Source organism: Manis javanica, chromosome 15, assembly GCF_040802235.1.
Source record: "Manis javanica isolate MJ-LG chromosome 15, MJ_LKY, whole genome shotgun sequence".
NCBI lineage: Eukaryota > Metazoa > Chordata > Mammalia > Pholidota > Manidae > Manis > Manis javanica.
Window position 1 is genome coordinate 5,297,577 of NC_133170.1, and position 24,919 is coordinate 5,322,495.

General features: G+C 37.6%; 1 protein-coding gene across 4 annotated transcripts in view; it reads left to right on the forward strand.

Moving 5' to 3' along the window:
* The window catches only part of CPNE8 (copine 8), a 165,081-nt gene that overhangs the window by 35,682 nt on the left and 104,480 nt on the right, over positions 1-24,919 (forward strand). For 3 of the 4 annotated variants that reach the window (XM_037010073.2, XM_037010062.2, XM_073223161.1), the window contains 2 exons: positions 7,884-7,987; positions 15,346-15,385. The exons of the other annotated variant lie outside the window; for it this stretch is intronic. In XM_037010073.2, the coding sequence (XP_036865968.1) occupies positions 7,884-7,987; positions 15,346-15,385 (144 nt within the window). The remainder of the gene's footprint in view (positions 1-7,883; positions 7,988-15,345; positions 15,386-24,919) is intronic. 4 annotated transcript variants of the gene reach the window in all.

Genomic DNA, 24,919 nt, shown 5'->3' on the forward strand with positions numbered 1-24,919 from the left:
TTTAATATGTTTAATTTCTTTAGGCTCTATAATAATGCCCCATTTTACTTCTTAATATTTTCCATATATTACTCTTTCAGGTGCTTTTCATTTTTTCCTATATTTGCATGTTTCTTTCAAAGATCATTTTTATTCTGTATGAAGAAATCCCTTTAAAATTTCTAGTAGTGCAATTTTGCAGTTATGTTGTCAAATTGTCTCAATTGTTTTTGGAGGGGTGAGTCTTTATTTTACAGTTTTCTCTTTTGTTTATAAGAAAAAATACACAAAATGATACCAAAAGATGAAAAACATAGTGAGTTATCATAGGGAAAACACACATGTACCCATTAGCAAGGTCAAGAAATAGAACTTTGCCAGCCAGCCACCCCAGAATTTCTTTCCATGGTCCTCCCAATCAGAGTACTCTCTGTTTTCAAAGAGTACTGACTTGTGTGTGTGTGTGTGTGTGTGTGTCTGTGTGTGTGTGTGTGTGGTTTTACCATCCAAGTGTATACCTCTCAATATTACAGTTTAGTCTCATATATTTAAAACAATATTGGTATGTATTTTCTGTCTCATTTAATCTACAACTTTCCCTCCATTCCTTTGTTTTTTTATAACTTAACCCCTAGAGAATCTGGACCATTTGACCTATAATACCACAGTTGGGATCTCATTGAGTGTATGCTTAGGGTGTACTTCATCATGTTTTTCTGTTTTTGTATTGCTACAATTTGACAGATTGAATAAAAAGGTTGATCAGACATAGGTTCAATACTTTCAGCAAATCTGTTGGTATTGGTGTGAGTTTTCATTAGGAGGCAAATAATGTCCCGTTTTCGTTCTTTTTTTTGGTTTTTAGTACCCACTGATGCTCAGTGCCTCAACCACTGGAGGTTTTCACCTCATAGTTGGCATGTTGCTCTGTATCAACCTTGTCAGATCAAGCTGACCTCGCAGGCTTTATTGTCTCCCTTTTAGCCCTACTGTAGTCCTGGTTATATAAGTAATGCTCACCACCACTCCATATGTCAATATCTCCCTAGTAATTTTGGTTAACTAAGCTCAGTCTATAGTGGATTCTTTAGAAAAGCTCATGCAAACAAAATTCCCCTGCTTCTTGTATGTTGATAGCAATTTGTGCCTTTTAAATAAGAAGATATAAAACCTTTGATCATATCAGTTTCTTTCCTTAGGTATATTAAATATGTTATTCCATTTTTTTCAGCCATAAAGCATTTCTCTCAGAAAAGTCTGATGAAAATCTAATTATATTTTTCTTTAAGTCACATGCTAATTAACTGCAGTTTTTAAGACCTGTTGGCTTTTTGCTTTGATTTTCTTCACAGACTTCTATTATTGTATGTTGGCTCCACTGTGCCTATGTTCAATATTTGCTACTTTCTCTCAACTATGTTCATCCTTTTTTTTTTAAATCTCTTTTTCATTCTTAAAAAGAAAAAATTTTCCAACTTCCATTAGGGCTTTATGTATTGTGCTTATTTCCTTTTGTGTCCTTATTGGTTTAGGTCCTTTTTGAAATGTTTTATTTCTTTTTACTTCTTTTATTTCCTTGATTTCTATTACCTCCTTTCTCAGTATTGCTAATTCTGATTTCTGTTATTCTTTCCTTTCTTCTATAATTTTTTGTATGTGTTTGCTTCTATTTGAAATACTGTATTATAGTTTGGGTCTGGTTTATTAGTATATTTTTTGATAGTCTTTCATTCTTGTAAAGATATTATTCTGCTCTATAATCTGCTTTTGTAAATGGCAGTTTTGTATGTAATTGGACCTGATACTATTAGTTTTTTAGAGTTTAGAAGGAATCTTCTGTTCAGTTGTGAGTCTTAAAAACTATGGCTGTTGTTGCTGAGATTTCCTGGCTCTGTGTCTCTCTCCATTTTTATCTGGATTTTCTCTTTTCTTTGTCACTGTTTGTTCCAAGCAAACACTGGGCTCACATTAATTCACTTCCCTTCTCGTTTGGACTCTTGGCATCCTTACAATAATAGCAAACAATAAATTTTTGTATTTCATCTACCTTTTCTGGTTCTCAGCAGGATGTTGCTCTGTTGCCAGCATCTCTGTTAGCGCTGGAGGCAGAAGTCCTCATGACTGATAATAATTGCTAAACACGTAGAAGAAGAATTAGAGATAACTTGAGACCCTGGATGATTTTAGATTTCTCCAGAGTGGGTTAATTTTTGCTTCTGGGGAGATGGCAGGGGGCTGGAAAAATTCACCTTAACACAGTGAAAGATTGACTGACTCTCCGCTGAGCTCCATTTCTCCTGAGGACTGTCTTCCAATTATCCTTATTCCTTGGTGTCGCCTTTTGGAGTTAGCTTTGAATACGTAAAGTTCAGTATTGCCTACTTTTTAATGAATGTCAGTCAACAACATTTATTGCACATCTGTGTGTAGACCTGCTCTTAAATATTCAAGGACTCAGAGTTAGTGCGAATGTATTTTATTTTCAACTGAATTTAGATAATGTAAATAAAATAATCTAATCTAAAATAATTGGTCATGTTAAGAATAACCTGCTGAATTCATTTGAAAAATAATTTTGTCTCACATAAATGAAAATCTAACCGATATGTGATAAAATTCACCTCTATTTCCTAATAAGGACCTCCTGGATAAATTGTCCACCATTGCTTTCCTCTTCAGATGGTGAAACATCTCACTAATCACAGAATTAATAGTAAACAATGCAGTGTGGTGAAAGAAGTTCCTTAAAATATTGTTATTTTTTAGAGTGTGACTTAATATTTAGATGATTTAAATATTATAGCATATAGGTTTTAAAATCTATAATTTATATTCTGATTTTTAAAATTAATGGCATTTAGTCCTTCCTATATTTTATGAATGACTATTACAGAGGTGCAATCAAGGTTTCCCTTTTTTGATTTAGGTCAATTCCTAAAAATACAAGGTCCTAAAACGTGGGTTGAAAGCCCCTTCTGTGAAAGCCTGTCTTAACTGAGAATATTAAGAAGGAAGATAGTACTCTGTGTGTGTGTGTGTGTGTGTGTGTGCGCGTGCGCACACGCTCGTGTGTATATGCATAGCTTCATCTATAGCTACATTTCATTGATATGTAATTTTAGATCTAGATAAAGCCCTCAGATTTTGCACTTTTTTTTAAATAACTGAGTACACTTCAGATGATTAATTTGTAAAAAAAAAAATGTCTTGAATAAAGAGTTACATGACAAAACTCTATTTCTTTCCCTCAGAGGAAGAGGTCCATGGCTTGTCTGGTAATTCCACTGTTTAACTCCTAAGAGGAAGTACATAAGAATATAAACCTTTAATTTTGGTAGTATTTGTTCGTGTGTACGTGCATGTGTGTGTGCACGCCTGTGTTTACACTTTGTATCCTTTATGCAGATTAGATATGTATAGTCCTGAACTGAGGGTTTTTTTTTTTTCATTGAGTTTATCTCAATGCTCTGCGTGTCCTACTCAGTTTATCTGGTCTTCTTGTCTAATTTCTGGAGACAGTCCTCTGCATAACACCAATACTGAGGTTTAATTTTAATGTAATAACTGAATTGAAGATGTGACTAGTCCAGATGACCTTTTTCTTTCATCACTTTCACTTCAATTGACAAATGAATATGAGCCTGGGTGGTTGTTCTTGGCCTTCAAAAAATACATTATACCTTTCTGAACATTTTTCTCAAAACGGAGTTCATCTGCCAGGTGCCATAATTAGATGAATGTTCTTTCCAGTACCGCTCCTCTGAAGCAGTTTAACAATTAGTTGATTTAGGAATTGGAAATATTTCCATTCTATCATTTTCTGCAGGATTTGTTCCTAAATTGGAGAAGTCTGTATTTATCCGATTAGCTCAAGCATAAAACAAAGGGAAACTTTCAAAGACTTGATTGTGAATTGTTTTTGTGGTTTATTTTTTGCTTAAAGTTTTATAAGAAAAACATTATGCTTGAACAAAATTAAGTTTATATACATTTTTCAAATGGCTGAAAATTTTTATACTGGGTGAGTAAGTGAGTATTTTTCTAACATTTTTACTAATTATTAGATGATGAAATATTGTATAATTATGTAAAAGTGCTTGACTGTCCATGTATTGGAATATATTCATTTTGCCAGAGATTATTATAATCAGGCTTACAGGTATTTCTGACAATCCAATTTTGTTGATATTTTGAAAAAGACTTTAGCATACAAGTTATGATTCTTTCAAGTACAGCTGTTTGAGTGTTTATCATCAACAAATGTTATTAATAATTATTGTTACTCAATTTTAATCCCCTCTGGTTTACATAGAATTATATACAACTGTACATTTTCCAAGAAATTAGAATTGTTTTTTTTAGTGATATAAGGCATTAGTTCAGACAAATTTTATTTCAAGTCAAAAAGATTAATCACTTGCATTATAGCTAATATATTCTTGCCTCTGGGAAAGAACCGACATATTTCCCATGAGCTGAACTAGTCATAATGTGTCTGTGGATTTCTTACTATTGCTGTTTTCACTTCCCATAATAGAATGAATTAAAAAATAGGAACACTTCTTAAAAGCTTTCTTTCTGGTTCTACTTATAAAACATACTCATTGCAAGAAATTAGGAAAACTCAGAAATACATAATGAAAAAAAACAGGATAATTTGTACATTCTGGTATACCTTCTTCTATTTTTTATCTGTGTATATATGAACTTATATTTTAATCAGAATTGTTATTGCACCATATATACATTTCCTTGCCTATTGTTTTCTCTGAACAATATATTGCAGGTAACCACTTGTTCAGTTTTGTACAGGTATGAATCAAACAGGCATGTATGTCCTGTGCTTTCATGGAGCTTACTGTCTAGTGAGGGAAATACAAAACAAATAGAAGTATAATTTCAAAATACAAATTTTATGAAGGAAAAAAACCCAGGTGCTATGAAGGAGGATAATTTTAGGGATGGTGTGCTAATTTTAGAGGGGATGTACAGAGCCGGAATGCTGACATTTAAATTTAAGCAGAGGCTTAAAAAGGATGAAACAAAGTCAGCTATGCGAGAATGGGGTTAAGAGAATTCCAAGAAGAAGAAATAACAGATGCAAAGGCCAAAAGATGAGAAGTGCTTGTTGTGTAAAGCTATCTACAAAAAAGAGCAGCTGTCTGCAGCAGAGAGAAAGGGGGTACTGGTCCGTGATGAAGCTCAAGAGGTAGACAGGGGCCTGGTCCTCTGGGCCAAAGAAAAGAGACTTTTGTCTTTGAACTACTATGGGAAGCCGTTTTAAGACTTTTCAGGTGGTGAAATGGCATGACTGTGTTTACACTTTTCTGGATGACAGATCAAAGATTAGCCTGGATGGAATGAAAGGCAGAACAAAGGTGAGCAGAGACGTGAGTTACGAAGCCCTTGAGGTTGACCATGAGAAAGGTGAGAAAACGTGAACTGAGCTGATGAGAGGAGACACGGAGAGAAGTAGACAGCTGTGAGGTGTGTTTTGGAGTTGGACTTGACGTCTGTGAGGTTGAGAGGGGTAGGGTTGCTGGGTTACAAAGGAGTTGAAGAGTATGACTTGCATTTGCGGCCTAAGGTGTTGAGTGGATGGTGGGCTCAGTTACGGACGAGGGGCAGGCTTGATAAGGACCCGGAATTGGGGCGGTGGTTTTGGTGTACAGCATTTAAAGTTTAGGTGATGATTCTGAAGGGCCTGTAAGGCAGCTGCATGTATAAGCCAAGAAGACAGTTGTATTCATGAGTCGGTACTTGGAAGGGAGTCTGGGTTGAGGATATATTTTTGGAATTTATCATCATATAGGTGGGATTTAAAGCCAAAGGAACAGATGAAATAACTTAATGGAAGAGTGAAGACAGACAGAGGATGAGGGTCTAGAACTGTGCTCTGACAATGCCGGAGAATGTAAGAGGAGAACAGAGAGAAGGTGGGATCAAAAAGCCGGAGAAGCTGCTGAGCAGCCCAGCGGGAGGGAGGGCACAGACTGGCTGCTGCATTTAGCAATGTGCAGGTCACTGCTGAGATCATCAGAAGCAATTTCAGGGCTGTGTGTTGGAGGGCGTATTGTAATAGACATTCATAATTTATAGGTGATTAGCTAAATTTTAATGACTGCATATTATCTTCACTTGAGACAGCAGACCTCACTGAGCCGCCTATACTGGTGGTAAGCCGGTGTTCCCTAAGAAACAAGCCTGTGGATGTTTCGATGGCTCATAGGCCCTGGGGAATTGCAGGCTGCACCTCCATGGGGCTGACCCTGGGGATTGCACTCTGTTCTCTTCCCTCTAAATGTGAGTTTGGGTTACAGTCCACACGAGGGTGCTGGAGAATGTGATGGTGGCTCAGTTTCTGAGAATACTGTGCATTGGCCAGTTAGGAGCTTCCTGGCAGTAGAAGGGCAGGGCTCTCCCTGGTTCAGACTGTGCTAACGGACCTCTGCTTTGCCCTGCTGGGGTGCATGAGCACTGCCAGCCTCTGGCTCCTGGGTGCATGCTCTCATTCCCATTCCTTTAAAGTTAGAAACCATGGATAGGTTCATTTCGGTATGTTCTCAGTTTCGTTCTGAAATAGAGGGGAGTCCTAGAAAGAATGCAGATTTTGTAGCCCAAGTGACTTAGGTTGGGACCTTCTGCCTCAATTTTCTCACCTATAAAATGGGACTAGTAATACCTACTTTTCAGAGTTATGGTTCAAGTTTATTGTGTGAAAATGGCTTAGAACCAAGTACTCCGTAAATGGTGCCTGTAAGTATTATTGTTCAAAGTAAATGTTCAGTATTTTGGAAATGTTAGTTGCCTGGGTGATGGTCTGTCTATATATTGGTCTGTGAAATAAAACATTGTCCAGCACATAAGCCTCTGCAAACTAGTTCTTTCCTGGATGATTAGTTAGTAATAGCCATAGTCTATTCTTTGTCATCAATATTTTATACCATAGTGTTATTATCAAAATCTATATAAGTGTGACCTTTACTTCTTAGTGAATTAGCACAGTTCTCTTATTCCTATTAAAAAGATAGGAAAGTATTTCCTTAAACGTTAATAAAAGTTGGTTCTCTGATAAGAGAGCATGCATAATGCTGTTCAGAATCAAAGGTTAAAAAATCCCCTCATTAGAATTCCATGGCGGTAGGAGGGTAAGAATGGCAGCCAAATACAAAAAAGAGATGTAAAGCTTGTATTTCTGCTCTGTCTTTGGAAGCAGTGCCAGAAGGCCTTGAAAGGGAGGGAGGACTGGACTTGGAGCTTCTTGGTTTCCACTTACTTCCCCTAAAAATGGAGACACTTATTTCTTCCAAACAGAAGTGCGGTTCACCAGCTTAACATGTGAGAATCGCAGGTCCCATTTTGGTTATCTAGATATGAAAGGAATGAAAACAAAACAATAACAAATGATTGAAGTGTATAATAGGTTCTAAGAAAGCTCTCCCCAAAAACATGGCTAATGAACGCTTTTACGTAGAGGTCTGCTTGATGAGGAAAGCTTTGACTCTTACCGTAAGTCCATGTGTTCCTTGCCCTAGTTACACACCGTTTACAAAAAATATTTATGATGAATTTAAACTTAGGAGAGAAATAACTTATTTTGACTAGAAAGGGACTTGGCTTTCCAGGAGAGAGACAAGGGGAAGGAAATGTTATGGCTTGTTATATGAATTTTCAGAAGCTGCTTTTCGAATAATTTGAATGAACTCAGCGTTCATCTGATTTCTCTGAGTGAAGAAAAGGGAATGATTTGATCTCTAGAAACATTTCTGAAGGGCTTTATTTTGTCAAGGCATTTGGGTACTTACTGCTTATGTCTTCAAGGAGGTATATCAACACGAAGAGCTCTGCTGTAAAAGGTAACCGAGCAAGACTTGATTTTAACCCCTCTCTCTCTTTCTCAACAGTTTGGAAGGACTGAAGTGATCGATAATACTTTAAATCCTGATTTTGTAAGAAAATTTATTCTAGACTACTTTTTTGAAGAGAGAGAGAATCTTCGATTTGACTTGTAAGTTCTGGTAAAGCTTACATTTTCAAAAAAAATTCATTTTTATATGCAGTTTTCATCACGTAAGGCGAGGTCCTATGGTTATGCTGAAGGCTAGATTCTCTTGGCCGGAAACCTAAGGTTAATTCTGTTAATCTGAGCACTGTGCCCATTACTGCTTTGCATTTTATGGCTGTATATTTTTTTGGCTGTTTTTGGCTATATGTTTATTGAAAAATTAAGTGGACAATTTAACCATGTAGAAATGCTTTCAAACCATCCTATGCTTCAATAGGTTTCTTACAAATTCTGGGTATACTCCAAGGTGATCTCATCTCTTCCCATGGCATTACCCAAATCTGTTAAGTTTCTCTCAGCTTCTTTGTATAATACATGGATCTCTAACAGTGGCTTCCTTTTATCTCTTCATGGTCTCATATTTCCAAGACCCAGAATATGAGAACCAGAAATTTTGATATTTTTAATGTTCTTGTTAATTTTGATGCTGAATCAGACATATTAAAATGTTATCATAAATTCAACTCCCTATTCACAGGGAATCTAGGGTCTGTCTGTTTATAAGATATTATTAATTATTGAGTTTTTGTTCCACAGAGGTAAACTGTGGTGATTGTTGAAGTATCTGTATATTGCTAAATGAAAATTGAGGATGAAAAGCATAATACCTATTCGAGTATATGCTAATAGACCAAAATAATTGAAGAGAGTTTGTGAACATCACAAGTATTTAAAGATACAAACAGCTTATTTTAAGCAGCTGAAAACAATACAGTATACCTTGCTGTCACAATTTATGAATATTTTTGATAACAAAAGCTCTCAATAGCTTACTTGAAAAAGTCATAATTTGCCTCCTAATGTAAAAAAATTTTCTACCATTAATAGTTTTTCTATTAAACTGTGTAGTAAAATAATGGCACTGCTTTTGTTTAAAAAAGAAGAATCTTACTCCAGTCCCTTTCCTCCAAGAGTTATAGGAGTTCTAAGTATTCATTATAGTTATCAGACAAAATTTATTATGCCCCATTTTGTTTCGCTTCCTTGAAACCCCTTTCTAAATAAAAATGAGGCTCATGAGAAAAGCTTGAAGCAGAATGTAATGATTTTCTGACCACATTCATCATGAAGATTGCACATAGCCTGGTACGTGCAAACAGACCTTTAAATCATGTAGAATGTGGCTTCATTTTCCCATTGTTTAGGGTGGTCAGAGCGATTGTTTTTAAGAACTTTCCTTTCTCACACTGATACGATACTTGCCTAATTTTCTTCCTCTGGCTTTAGACTTAACTTCATCCTAAAACCAGCCATGATTCTTTGTTCTCTTTCTCCCTCCCTTTCTCAGTTATCTGTATTGTTTTCTCTCATTTAAAAGTTATAAATATTCGTTATAAGCTTTAAATACAGGCATTTAAAAGTGAAAGTTCCCCAGTTATTCCAATACCCAAAAAAATCATCAACCAAAACTGTAAATGACTCACTTGCAGATTCTTTTTAAGATATACGTGCATATGGGAATCCCAATATTTTGAAAATCTCAAATATTTTCCTGTTAGTTTTATTTTTCAGCTATCTTCCTATGCCATTAATGAAATATTTATTCATTTTGGTGGCTGCATAATTTTCATTGTTTGAAAAAAACAATTTATTTAGTCAAACACTTACTAATGGACATTGTGGCTTATTCTGTTTTTACTATTACATATACTTCTGCAGTGAGTATCCTTATATGAAAATTATTTATGAATATACTTTTTTCTTTTTGAATTTTCAGAATATGTATTACTCAGAGTCAGATTTTAGGATGAAAGGTTAGGGCAAGCCTACTCCCTGCTTGGTTCTAACCTTTGACACCGACTGAGCGATTCTCAATGCTGAGTTCTCTGAACTCCTTCTTAGTATTTTGGCTCTGAATTTTAGAAGCATTTCTCTGTTTTGTTCTGGTTGCTCTCTGTCCCCAGACCCCTGCTACCTGAGTGGCTGCTGCCGGGTGACCGTACTTATCCTCTTTCCCACACTGTTGTCTTTTGTCTGACTCGCTCTGTACTGGTCGGTTCAAGTCCATATCCTGCTTGTCATTCTTCACTCGGTATTCATAACTGTGGCTACTGTAAACTTGCACAAGTGGGCTGAACATAAAGGAAATGGTGCTCTCAAAAGCATGATAGCAATCAAAGGCCTGTCAATAGACCAGTGAGCAAAAATTAAGAGCTGGCAAGTCATTCGGAAGAGAAGGTAATGAACGACTCACATAGGAGCTCGTGATACTTACTCATCTTTAGTGACAATGAGCCTATGGAAGCTGATGGATTTTAAAGATCTTCCAGTGCAGCAAATGTAATTCCATTCCAGTAATTATGTCTATCTTCCCAAATACCATTCTACGAATCACAGTGAGTCCAAATGAGACTATTTTATGTTGGGAGGTGTCTGATGCGTATTTCATGTCAAGCTTACTAGGTATGCGTAGCATGGACAAGAGAAGACGTAAAGTAGAAAAGAAGCCAGGGCACCAATAGTACTCAACTTACTACTTAGTATTTGATGATAAATCAATAATATTGTTTAACTGCACTGTATGTGTTTCAGAGAATGAGGAAAACAACAACTAAACTTCAATATACTTACTGGTGAGAATATGGAAGAAAGGAACAATTAGACGGTTTAATGTTTGTTACTAACATCTTCCAGTTATTTACACACTAAATGAAATTATTATAGAAGTTCATGAAGTTTGAGAGTTACTGCTATATAAATTTTGTAAGCCTAGATAAAAAGGATTTGAGATTCGAATATTACTATTGCTATTTGCAGTTTTTGATGGAATCATTGACATTTGTTACTGTATTGAGCCCACCCAAGAGATTTATTTTTATAAATGAGAAAATTGAGACCCAGAAAGTGTAACTAATATGTTCAAGGAAACTGTGTTCTCCAAAGTTGAGTTAAATTTTGACTGAAATAGCTTATAACTCAATGGTAGAAATCCTGACTATCTAAAATTTTATGAAGATTAAAAATAATGCCTAAACCTGAGTATTTTTATTTTTGCCTTGGGTATCTAATATCTATGATAAAAGTATGTATTTGAAATACTCTGCTGTGCATTGAATATAATAATATAATGAAATATATTTAATCTAAGCAAAAGTAAGAATATCTAGGGAATTATTGTGTTTGATTGGAATGGGAACATGTATTACTTTAGCTCAGTGTGATGAGAGAAACTAAGAGAAATTAGTGTAAGTGACTTGATGCATGTTAACTTCTTCAGCTTTATCTCTTTTTCTAAACATTACAGTTGTTCTCACAGAAATTACATTATGTTCAAAATGTGAAACCATACTGTGAAATTGAATTGAATAAGTATCATTTTACCTTTTGAATAAATTGGGTTAATTTCAGAAATTGATTCAATTAACATTATTTCAATTTTGTGTGACCTTTGAAAGATTCAAGCCATTAAGGCCAGAAAAAGGGATACCTAGAGAAGATTATCAAGAAAAACAACACGCGTATTCTCTTAGCTCATGTGGTGTTTTGGACACCACTTTAATTCCTTTGATATCCTTTTATTAGAACGTCTCACATAACACTTCTAACCTGGAAGAGATGGCTTTCTTTTCTCTTTTACGTTATAATTTTCCAGCATATCTACCTAAGTAACTGTGGAAAATGGTACAGTTCTTCACTATTATATGTATCTATTTATCCCTTCTACATAACTATGACTGGTTTTTAAATTGTGTTAGCAATGTGTTATTCCTTAGGAAAAAATGTTCATTTTAGAATATTAGAAAATAAAAAAAGGGTGGAGTAGGCAATACAACCACCTGTAAAATCAGTCCATCTCACCTAGAAGACTATCGCAAATACTTCATTTATTTACAGTAACACGTTCCTTTGAGGTAATAATCTTGAAGAGTACAGTATTCCAAATTGGCCAACAGATAAATGTAAATGGTTTTTAGAATTGTTTTTTATTTAGGTAATCTGTCCATTGAGTTTACAAAGGTCTAAAAGGCTTTTGTAATATCTAATACATAAAGGAAGCTTTGGAAGTTTATGATCTAAGCAGTTGCGTACTATGGAACGTTTGAGAAACGACTTTTAGGAGCTTTTTAAATTTAACTCTCAATGCTGATTGGAAATTGTCATAACGGGGAGGGAGCGAGTGGGCCAGGGAATGAATGAGTATGTGTTCCTGGCCCCACGGGCTCAAACTCCTGTACATTCTGATTAATCCACAGGAATTATTGTTGTTGCTGTGGTATGCCTGAGATATGTTTTTAAGAGTAGTTTATCAGCTATGAGTTTTAACATTCTGCCTTTCTAATCTGATGTGTCCTTATTCATTCAAGGAACATGATCTCTGTCATCGTGCAACGTGTGTATCAGATAAAGTCATAAACTTTGGCACTTGCTTATTTTGTTACAATTATCACCCTGGTAATAGTATAGGTACCTCGCCCATCATTCTGCTCACAGTCGCAATTGAAAACTTCATCATTGGCAGAACAGCGGTACAAACACGTCTTTGAGCAGGATGTGTGCATGGCCGTATCACTACCGAAGGTGTGCTGGAGAATAGGGGAAATGAGATCATAAGCCTTTTCACTCCAGTTTTTCTACTTAGACCAGAACACCAAGAAGGCAGTTATAAGCCTAGGTTTGACTTACCTAGCAAATTATTTTCCTTTTCAATAAACCAAAGATGATAATTGTGAAATGTATAATGTCATTAAAATTTATTTTTGAACCATCTCAATCCTTGGGGGGAAAAGAAGCCAGCACAGTTATTTCTCACCTCTGCTGTTCATCTCCCCATTGGGTAAGGGCTTCCTTCGCATTGTCCAGTGCCCATTTCTTTTGTTTATTAGATGCGTCTCATTGTTACTAGTAGGTACTCTTCACTTTAAAACTTGAATCTCAAACTTAACTCAAAGCTCTTCACTTCCTCTCCCTTCATTTGGAGCTATTGTCTCAGCTGCTCACCGGATAGAAGGAGGTGTAGGAGTTGGGAGGGAGAGGGGGTGTCTTAGTGGGCACCAGCCTCAGTGGACACGGAGCAGGCACTGCGCTTGTCTCGCTCGTTGCCGAGGGAGGACTGCAGGTGACATTGCTCCTGTCCCTCCACTCTCACAAGGCACTGCCTAGGACCGTCATCATACGGCCTCCTCTGCGGGCAGCGCAGAGTGGGCCTGCAGGCAGGCTCTGTGGCTCAGGCACCTGGTTAGGGAAGCTGGTGCTGGCCTCCCTTCAGGCGCCTCAGATTTGGGGGGGCTCCCCTCCACTTGGCTTTGGGGATGGGAAGGATCCTCCTCCCGCCCCTCAGGAGGTGGGGAACAGCCTGTCTCCTTGTGAGCAGGCTTTGTGGAGAAGGGTCTGGCCCTCGTGAGAGTGACTGGTTGGCAGCTCTGAACTAGACATGAGGTAGGGGTACTTGGCGACTTTTTTTTAGCTTTGGGCCTTAGGTGGAATTCTAGAAAAACAGGGAAAATTCCAGTCGCTATCTGTAATCCTCTAATAGAAAACATAGTTTTTAGGATCCACCCAAGTCAGTTACTACCGATTTAGTACTCTAGCAATAAGACTTCAACAGCAGGATGAAGTCATTGACACAATTGCCAGTAGGATATTTAGACACAGTGGGTTGTACCTTCCTAGGAGGAAGCTGCTGAGCCTCCTGTGTTTCTCTCTCTCTCTCTCACACACACACACACACACACACACACACACACACACACACACTTTAAACCGTTTAGGATGTAGATACAGTGTTTATGTCCGACCTGTGAGGGTGAGGAGCAGAATAGTCTTGATAGTTTTAGAAGAGTTAGAGGGGAAATTCCATTAAAAGAAAGGCCATGGTAATTTCAAAGGTGTTATAATCCCACATACTACCTAAAGCCTGTCCAAGTAGGCTGTAAATTACCCCTTTTTAAGGTAACAGTATTAGAAAGCCTTGTAAGGGAAATGCGTTTGAAGATACTTACACTCTTTGTGATGAGAACAAATTCTTCCCTTTTTGCTTCTTTTAGCAGAAATGAACATATCGCGTTGTTTCTGCCCCACTCACACCACACCCTGGATAGGAAACCGTTTCCAGGACTGACGCCTGGGAAGGAGCTGCCACTTACTTTTCACCTTTGCATTGGCTATAGCTGCTCATTTCAAGCTTACACTTAACAAAATGTTAGCTTGATCAAGACAAAATTCTTGCATAAAAAATATATATTTTTTGTACTAACATCTGTAGGTTTTCAGGAGATGCTGGCACTTGCTGACTTAAAATTCTAGGTTGCCTCTGTTGACGGTGATCAGAGCACCGATGTGCAGGAGTGTCACGTGTGCACCTGAGGCAGGTGTCTGTCTCCTCACACAGTTTTAAAGCCAGCTCATGGCGAACGCTCTTTGCTAGGGAGTAAGTGGACCTCTGCCTGGCATCCCGACTCCCGGGGAACTCGTTGCCTTGTATTGACGGAGATGCTTTGTTTCGTTTTGAAAACATTCTTATGTGAGAGCGAAGATTTTAACCTTAAAAAAAAAAAAACAGTTAATTTTCGGTAGGGAGCTCTTCCCAAGGAAGGTGAGAGAACTGAGACTTGGGCAAAAAGCTGGAGCCAGTACAAATATTTTCCTATTCAAGAATGCAGCAAATACAGGTTGTTTTTGACTTTGAGAGATCTTTCCATTTCTACAAATTCTTTAAGGCGAGGGCTAAAGCAGCAGGGAGAGCTCTGTTGTTTTTTTCATGATCTCTCTAAGAAACCATTTATTTCCAGTAGCAACTGGTCAAAAACAGGACAGACAGCAGTCTTATATAAATACATTTCTCTTCCTGTAAAATACACAGGTTCCCCAGTCCTGTGATTGAGGAAAAAAATAGTGTCTTGTTATTTTAGCCAAATTTCAAAGTTGACAATAGCATTTAATATATTCAATAAGAATTAAAAAGTACACGAATGGCAGCCTGTTACCAGCACCTGTTAATTTTTTAATGGTGTCCAGAGAAGAGGAATTGCATTTGTTGGGGAATTTTGAACAGAATTAGGATACTGTTGATTCACAGGAAGGAGAAATTTTAAGCTTGCCTTATCAAGTAGCAGAACTGATGAGTGTGGAAATATTATGACTTCTACTTACGTTGCAGTAATAAAAGGACTCAGAAATTGCAAAATATACCATTGGCATATGGACCACAGATTCTGAGAAACTTCTGAATTTGTTAAGGTTTTCCCCCCATTAGCACAATTTTGATTTATTTATATGTTATTTATGTTTTTTGGAAAATACTGATATTTTTCTCTAGTTGTATTTTGTAGAACTAATTTGAATTTTATATTTTAATCTTTTAGGTATGATGTCGACTCAAAAAGCCCCAACCTGTCTAAGCATGTAAGTGCATTTTTTATGTGTTTTACAATGATTGCATAATACAAAGTACAATCATGATTTATGGTTGATATTTACATTGATTTATTAATATTAAAGTTACATGTCCATAAATTTTCCTGTAATGATTGTTATATAAAGTAAATAACATTTTTAAAGGATCCCAGAATAATTTTGGAGGAGCTTATTAAAACAGATACCTTCAGTATGTGAAGAAGATTGATCTTACTTATTTTTTACTTTTGTTTTTTCAAGGAAATGATGTCAGTTCCCTATGATGTCACTTAGAGTCACTCTTCTTTTTGGGTCACTACCCTCCTTCCTACTGCTCACTCCCCTTTTCTCATGAGCTCTACCTACCAGGCAACAGCCTTTCCCTGGGGAGGCTTCCAAGTTCAGGCGATGCAGGGGCATCAGGGCATCAGAATGGGGCAGATGGAGACGCAGAGGTGGGGAGGGAGGGATGGGAGTGGGACTCTCTGGTTAAGCACTGGTGGTCCTGACAGCCTATTCATGGGCCTGAAGAATGGGAATTAGGCCAGGCGGCATCACGGGGGTGCACACAGCATTCTGAAAGAGGTTAAACTCGGTTCTAAGAGAAATCTGAGTACACAGTTGTAGAATTGGCAGCTGTGCCAGAGTTCAGGGGCTCAAGAAGATGAGGTTTTCACCTTTCCATTGTTTGTAGGCTATTAACTAGGTCCATGACATATGTCTATATATGGTTTTCAGTACAGTTTGGTGAGGGGGACGGTCACAATTCAGAGAATAAGGGGGATGCAAGGCTGATCTCCGGCTAAGACACTGATTTGAGGAAACCAGAATCCTGGGTGTGGTGGCAGAAATGGCAATTCACTGCTCCTTTCCTTTGTTGTAAAGAAAGTATGACATTTACCTGTGTTATGAAGCATAGAGCAGAATCGTTTGAAGAAGTAACCCAAGAACAGTCTTTCTGATTGACTTTTCTACAAACTGAAAAAAAAAATGCTGTAATAAGCTTATCCCTTGCCATTAAATAACATTTTTGCCCTTGCCCTGCCTTCCAACTCTTCATGGTAAGATTTACATAGCATTGTGGCTGGACATTTAAAACTTATTTACATAGCTTTACATTGGAAATTATCCAAGTTTTATTGGAAGAATCAGAAAAAAACATGCATCTTCTAGTCAGAATTTCTCAGTTGCAGGGAATTAAAATCCCTCTACTTACCTCACATGTAGATGGTTTACTAAAGGATTTAGGAGCATCTCATGAGCATGCCATGTAGCTGGTCCTGATGAGAACTGTTGCTAGGAAACAGGTGTGGTGGGAGGGGCTGAGGATGCGGTGTTCTCTCTCTCTCTCTCAGTCTCTAAGGCCGCATATTCTGTGTGCTGTGACCCTCCTCTGGGCTGTTTCTCTGAAGGCCAAGTTTCTCTGTTTATTTGCACATATGGAGAATGAGTCCACAACCCAGACTGGACAAAGACTTTCAAATGTCCACTGTCCCTGAATGTAATTTCTGTGCTTTTCAGTTCAAACTATTCTTCAGAGGGCATGATGGCTGGGCAGGTGAGGACATCTTCATGGGGCTGGACGTTCTGAGGATCAGTATGAAGGAAGGTGGTCACGTGGTCTTTACCGATGTGGTTGCCTAGAGTTCAGGGCAGAGAATAGCGTGTGGGATAGGAAGGTACCTCGAGCTCGTTAAGTGTATCCCCTTAAGTAATCAGGAATGACCCCTATTATATAGGAGATACATCTTCTAGAAGCCATGAATGTACGTATTTTCTCACATATGTTTCTTTTGCAGAATAGCTTATTTTTTTCCTATAAGAGAAGTTCATGTCTCCCTCATGGTAAAAAGTCTTATCTTGACTCAACTCTACACTCAAAATCTTTATAGTATTTCTTTTACTGTCTTCTCATCAGCATACTCCTCCCCAGAACAGCCTGGGATTCTATCACAACTTCCTTTTAATTCTCTCTTCAACTTACTTTACTATATTCTGGTTTCCGTTTCTGCTTAAACTTTTCTGACGTAAGTCAGAACAAAATTTAATGGCCTGTCTTCATTCTTTACCTGACTTGACCTCCTCATTATTTTGGACACAACTGAGTATTTTTGAAATATTCTCTTCCTCTGACTTCCATGAAAACCTCACCCTTGCTTCTCTCTCTACCTCTCTGTTTACTCATAATCTAGCATTTTTTAAGTCTTTCTTCCTCCTCCTAACCCTTAATATTAGTGTTTCTCATGGGCTTACTTTTAATTTGAATCTCATCTCACTGTATAAGCTTTCCTAGGGAGACCTCAATGATTTCCATGCCTTATTGCGGTGACTCCCAAGTGTCTGTCCCTCTGTACACCTCTGGAAATACAGGTTTCCAACTGTGTATTACATACTGCCTGGTGCGTAGTCTGCAGAAGCGGAAATCTCAAATACATTTTACAAAAATGTCTGACTTTTTCCACCCTAATCTTGCTCCTCTGCCTGTATTATCTATCTTGAGATTGTCATCAACACAGTGTACTTAGAACATTCACATGATTTATTAACCTCTTTCTCACACACTTCATCTAGTGAGTTTCCAAATCCTGTTCATTCTAACATAGAATTTTTTCCCTTCTGTCTTCTTTTCCTTTATTGCTGTTACTGCCTCAGTCAGATTATCATTACCTTTCTCCTAAAGTATTTCTGAGGTCCCTATAGTTCCTCTGGTTTATATATCACCTCACATTTCTATGTATTCTTTAGATCACTCTCCGTGTTAGATGCCTTAAATGTACTTAGTGAGCAATACACGTTAGTTAATAAGTGCCTGAGCTTATGAACAGGTGGGCCGTGTCACAAGAGGGAAGCAGCAGTGTTTTTGAATTGTTACAAGAATTGTTAGAGATGACTGCCTTGGATTTCTGTTAGAAATCAACAACAGCAAAGGCCCTTCCTTGTTTGAAAGCATCCAAGTTCAGATTTTAGGCAAAAGAGCCTATAATTCATTCAATCCAAAAGGAATTCAGGAGGCATTTGGGAGATCAGAGGAGCTAGTACATAAGTGAGGTGTAGTGCCTGGGAATACGGTTCTTTAAAAAGTCTACTTGCAACGGGAAGTCGAAACGAGAGCCTTTTAGGAAAGGCTGTCGGGTGCCTGGCTGGCATGTGGGGTGCTGGACTGAATCTATTACAGAAGGGATTTGGTAGCCTGTGAGACTCTCTGAGTTAACAAGAATGCAGTCTTTTTTTTTTTTTTTCCATTCTTACTTCTGATAATTTTGAAAGAAACCCCTCTGAGGGTGACTTTATTTGGTTTCTAGTACTTAAGGATCTTGGGTCAGATTCTTCAATTTTGGTATGATTAGGGAAATGGGGATATAATATAGAACTTACCTTAGATTTCTAACAGTGCAAGTGAGTCCAAGGTGAGTGGGTAAACGGTCAGTGTGATTCTTTTGGCGATAGAAAAGTTTTTATATGGAGAAGCATTGTGCTCCAGGATGAATTTTGGAATCCAGGGTCATATGCTTTTAGCAGATTTATCCATTCGATGAGTTTCTGTGGAAATTACTAAAATACTATCCCCCAAAGTGTCAGATCCTGTGAACAAAATCTGGCATTTTGAATTCCAGCTTTGTTCTCCAAATGGCTGCTGAACCCACTTATCTTCATGCCATTTTCAGAACTATGTAGCATACTTTCATTTGCATAATTTAATTGCATTAGTCAAATCATTAATGAAAAGATTCATAACAGGCCTATAATTGATATAGCTAAGATTCTGCCTTGTGTTCTGGACCAGATGACATCAAAACTGTACTTGGTGTACTAAATTATCATACCCATCAGGCAATCCGAAAGGCATTTATCTATTTGGTTGATCTCAGCAGGTACCCACTAAAATTTTCGATTTAGATGTGTCAATGGCTCACTGGAGTATTTTGGCCACAAAACGCCAGCCTTCAGTGAAGGTGTATATGTTTGCTAAGTATCTTTCGTATAAACTTCCACATGTAGATGAATTATATTTGAAAATTTCATTTGAAAGTTAGTTGTTTGGACCATGAAATGCATTTTCTCATAGGTATAGATTTATAAGTAGGGCAAGATTCTTTCATTAGAATAAAAGCCAATGTAACCCATACTAACAAAACTGAATGTATATTCATACAATCAGGCGAACAATGCATATGTTCCGGGTGGTGCTCCGTGCTGGGGACTGTAACGATCGAAGAGGCAAACAAGATCCCTCTCCTAAAACAGCTTGCATTTTAGAGCTAGGGTGGTGGGATGGGTGGATTTAGTCAGTAAAAACTAAATGCAGGTAAAAGATTCAGATGACTTCTTAATAGCACTTAACATTAATATATTGATACTGAGAGAGAGTAACCGATGAAGCATGTTAGGTAGAGGCTTAGGTTCCCATTGCCAGGCAGCAGCCTTCTATTCCCGTTCTCACCCTGCATATGTTTATTAAAGAGAAGTATGGAAAATTTAGGGGAAAAGCATTCGATCTTGGCCCAGCGGGGCAAAGACCTTGAGTTAGAAAAGGAGTAAGAATGTCGGCATGACTGCGAATCTAGCTGCCGCATACAGAGCGCTGTGAGTGAGGGGGGCCGGGAAACAGTGTGGGAGGCACACAGGATTTAGGAGGTGTTGAGATTTGTAAGCCACCGTTTAAAAAAAATGGTTGGAGGTTTTACCATGTGTTTCATAGAGGATGATGTAATCCGATTTATACATTTAAGTAACAGCAGGCTGCTGAGGTGGGGAAGTGAGTTGGTAAGCGAGATGGAGTTACGGAGACTTTGGAGGGAGTCATTGAGAGGATGTAACCACAGGTTGACCTTGAGCTTGACCTGGGCGGTCAGATGCACCTGACCCCACTCCCCTGTCCCCAGCCCTTGTTTCCATAGCCAGAGCCTTTTAAGGGATACAGCCCTAGGGGAGAAGGGTATTGTTGAGACCCCTTGTTTGGTACACATGGCTGAGGCCAGGTAGGGCCTCTGTCTGAGCTGTAAGATTCCGACGCCAGGCGTGGACATCTACCCATCTGCGGCCGCCCGAGACGAGCCTCTGGTGTGAGTTCCTCACTCGTTAAACCTGCGCCCACCGGTTTGGATGGGCCGCCTCTTCCGTCCGCCTCTCCTTGCCCTCTGTGTACTGGGACGGTTTCAGATTTCCCCTGGAAAACTCCTGTGGTTTACAAACCAGCAGCCCCGTTATAAGGCTGCTGCAGTTTGGCTCGGCGAACAGTGTTTGGTGATCTAGCCCTTGAGGTGGCAAGAAGCAATCAGCTTTGGAATCTATTTGGGGGCTATGATTGCTGAGGAATTGGATGTCAGACGGGAAGGTCAGAAAGGTAGAGTGACTGCCCCGTTACTGCCTAGAGTAACTGGTGAAATGGTGATACAGCTCATTGCAGTGGCGTCCACTGGGGAGGGAGAGACCGAGGTGGGGGCGAGGAGAGAAAAGTCTGTGGTCACGGCAGGCTTATGTTGTTGAAGAGTCCAGTAAGCTTCCGACTGGACTTACTGACTAGGCCGTGTCTGGAGGCCAGAGGTACAGATCTGGGAACCATCTGCCTGGAGGGCTGGAACTCAGTAAAGTTCCATTGACAGGAGAAGAGGATACAGCCCTGAGGCACCTTCAGCATTTAAAAACTCTGGTGGAAGAAGGTGAGCCAGACGATCATGTGAGAAGGCTGGTCACACGTGTCTCTCTGCAGTTCACACCCTGCCGTGGTTTCCGCACTCCAGACGGAAGTCCCAGTCCCCACCTCCTTCGTTCCCCTCCAGCCCGAAGGGCCCTCCTACTTTCCCTTGAACATCCCAAGTATTTTTTGCATCTCGAGGACTTTTGTTTTTTGCTCTTTCTCCTACCTGAAGTGCTTTTGCGTCAAGTATTCACTTGGTTTTCTCCCTCTCATTATTCAGATTTCTGCTAAATTGTCACCTGAGAAGCCTTACCTGACTCCTCTGTGTAAAAGAGCTCTAATGCCTTGCTAGTAATGTTTCTTTTTCTATATATATTGTGCTTTCTGGTTCTTACTAGATGGCAAGAGCTACCTTCTAAGCACATTCAGGCTCAGGTACTTATGACTGATACTCGATAAATGGGCTGTTTCCAGTAGCATGTTCAAGAAGTCTTAAAAAATCTCTTAGACCTGAGAAGAGACAGGGATAATACCCCAGGTAGGTTTGGCAGTGTCCTCAGCACTCACTAAGTTATAGTAGGTGGCATTGTTTGCATGTAAACCTGGCCTTTACTCAGGATTCAGTATTTAACAACAATATTGCATGATAGTATTGTATTTGGTATTATTGCTTAATAATGCTTTCTTTCACATTATGTAATAATAATATTTAGTATGTTTTCTAGTTATTTGGCCTGTCAGCTGTCTCTCACCATGTTTACTAGCAATGAGAATATTTACTTCTTCTGTTAGCATAGTTCTCATTTCTTTACCAATGAAAACTAGTATTCTGCATAAAGTGATGTGGCCCCAGAAGGTCAGTATTTTCCATAGATATGTTATAGCTGTGAAAAATATAGCTTTATTTTTAAAGCTATATATAGTATGGCTTGCAATTATTAAATATATGTTGTAGATTATTTTTTTAATTGGCTAATTTAGATCAATAACTCATTGAGAGTATAATTTTCATTCAATGTCTTATTTATTTAATGGCCTTCATTTGGGTTCTTAGCAGGCCAAATATATTTCGAAGATCGGCAGTTGTCCTGGAGGAAAATAAATAAATTCAGCTTTAGAGGATAATTCTGAAATTGTATTTGTAATTTAACAACTGGTGTTGAGAACCTTTTATTAAACCCTTGGGTGGTAAAGTTAGAGGTTTTGGTTTGTAGATGGGTCAATCCATTAAAATGGCAGACCCTTGACTGAGAAAAGGAGTTGTATTGTTCTGTTGTTAAAATGTGACAAATTGTTTCTACTAAAATACCGAGTCTAATTCTTTCATGTTGAGTTTGCCTTATTCCCCAAACAGTCTATAGATGTGCTATACAGCATATAAGGAAAGTAGGAGTTATTCCTGGAGCACAGAAGTATCATGTTCTGTTATTATAAATAATTGCCATATTAGTGTCTAATGCATGATGTAACTAAGTCACACTTCAGTCTTTATAATTGATGTGATTAGTATTAATGAATTAAATACAAAGGACATTAACAATATTAGCAGGGAGTACCAGCAATAAAATATTAGTAGATAATGCCAACAATAAATTTTCACAGGTAATACAAACTTCCCTCGCCAATTATTTTTTCCCATGATGGTTAAAATATTGTGAAAGCAAGAAATTTTGTATCATTCATTTTCTCTTGCTCTTAACCGGCATAGCCTGTATGTGCTTAAAATCTCTTGTGTAGGCAAATCATTATCTTGTCAAGAAAGCGAATAACTAACTGTGGAAGAGACTGCAGCCAGTTCCTGTGCTGGGTTAAAGCTTAGCTATCAATAAGTCTATTTAATGTCTTTTAATCTAAATTACCTATGTATTAGAGATATATTTTCAGATGTTCATTGATCACTTTATAAAACAGGAAAGCCATTTACAGATTATCTTTGTCTACTTTTTTGAAGCGAGATGCCACACTATTGAACACTTATGAAACTGTTAATGATGATGTTAATGATAAAATATAACTGTTGATTAGCTTTGTATTAGTACAAAAATCAGACATTTCACTTACCATTAGTGCCTGCTGGTTCACTATACCATTGTTTTTAAAATGTCATTCTTTGACATATGTATATTTATATGTACTAACACTACTTAACATTTAAAGTAAATTGGTGTGTAAGATACATCCGGATTTTATGACACTCAAAATGAGTATTTGTATTGACCACAAGTGTGAAGTGGGTTTGGAAAAGGAAATATAATTTTCTCAGGTAATGATAGTTTCTGCAGTACTAGAATCTCATGACAAGTGGTAAGTTTTGAGTATAAAGTACTATTTTTTTTAACCCCAGGGGAGGAGAAGGGAAGAATATATTTATTAGGTGATTATTATCCTAGCCTCTGTTCTTTGGCATCTGTTATCTTATTTGGTCCTCCCAACAATTTAATATGTATGTATTATTTATTATGTCTGTGTATAGATTAGGATACTAAGCATAGTCATTAGTAAATGGTTCAGCCAGAATAAAAACAGGCAGTGCAGATCCTCGTAATTTTCACTCTTTAGGAATATGTTGTACTGCTTTGCTAAATAAATAAGTAAATACATGTATGTATGTATATTTAAAAGAACTTTTAAAAAGAATATATTGGAATCATTAATACTGGTACCTTGTAAGCAAGCAAACCAACCAAGAAATAAAACCAGTTCATTTATTGCAACGTAAACAACCATTTTATATGTGTGCAATTTAAGCACATTGCATTCATGTAATTTTCATGAACAGAGATAAGTAGTGAGCTATAATATAAAATAAAATGTAGATGGGTGGTTGATCAGCAGAAATTGGAATAAAAGGAAATAATAAGGTAATACATTTGAAGGAAGTAGAATATTATGCTCGTACCTACAGTTAGTCAACATTGCCCTGAATATTAATATGAAAGGGAAGATAAATCATTATATTTGTATAATAACCAGCTGGAACTTGGTGGTATTGAATTTAAAGCAACACTTCCTTGAATTTTGAGCTCTTATGCTAGTAATAAAACTGGATTTAGATTGTTATGGGAGTAATGCCAACAGTTCCTCTGATTTGCTAATTTTTTTTTATAACTATGCATTGCTATGCTCTTTGCTGTTTTCTTGTCTCCACTTCCCACTACGAGATCTTTCAGCTTTAATGCCAGCATATTACCTTCAGGGTAATATTTGGATACTTTGAAAGAGTGGTAGACTGCATCCTTGATACTAACAATATGACTTACATACATTTCAATAGATTTCAAAACTATGTTCTATGTATTATTTAGATTATAAAGTAATAATTAACTCAGTGAAATATTTATCGATCTCATAGTCAGTTTGGAGAAAGCCCGATAGTTCATACGACTGAATAAATTGAGGCACTTTTCAACTGCTAGCCACTCGAACCTAGATTTGGTCTCAGTATGTGGTTTTTGTGGAAAGGTGCCTGGACTTATTACTGGAAATTTTATTATGACCCGATTATAATGATTCATCAGCTGGAACACAGCACCATAGTAAGAAATAACTAAGGAGTTCATATTATAGCTAATTTTTATTTCTGTTTTTAACCACAGACCAAAATACCAAAAAATATCCACTGAAGGGTATTTATATTATAGTTATATTACTTGTATCATGTAAAGTACACAAGAAATGTGGACCATTGAGATGACTAAAGTATGGATTCAGTAGAGCTTTCCAACACAGGAGTAGGTGACAAATATTACGTGCCGAGTTTTGCATTGTAAGTAGTAAAGTTGTTGTTTGATAGGGAATGCACAAACACAGATGTAAAAGAGCTACATAAACGCTGAGAATATTTAGGGGCAAAGTGGGCGGTGACTACAGAGATAATGTCTGAAGATGCACACCGTGTCTTTTTG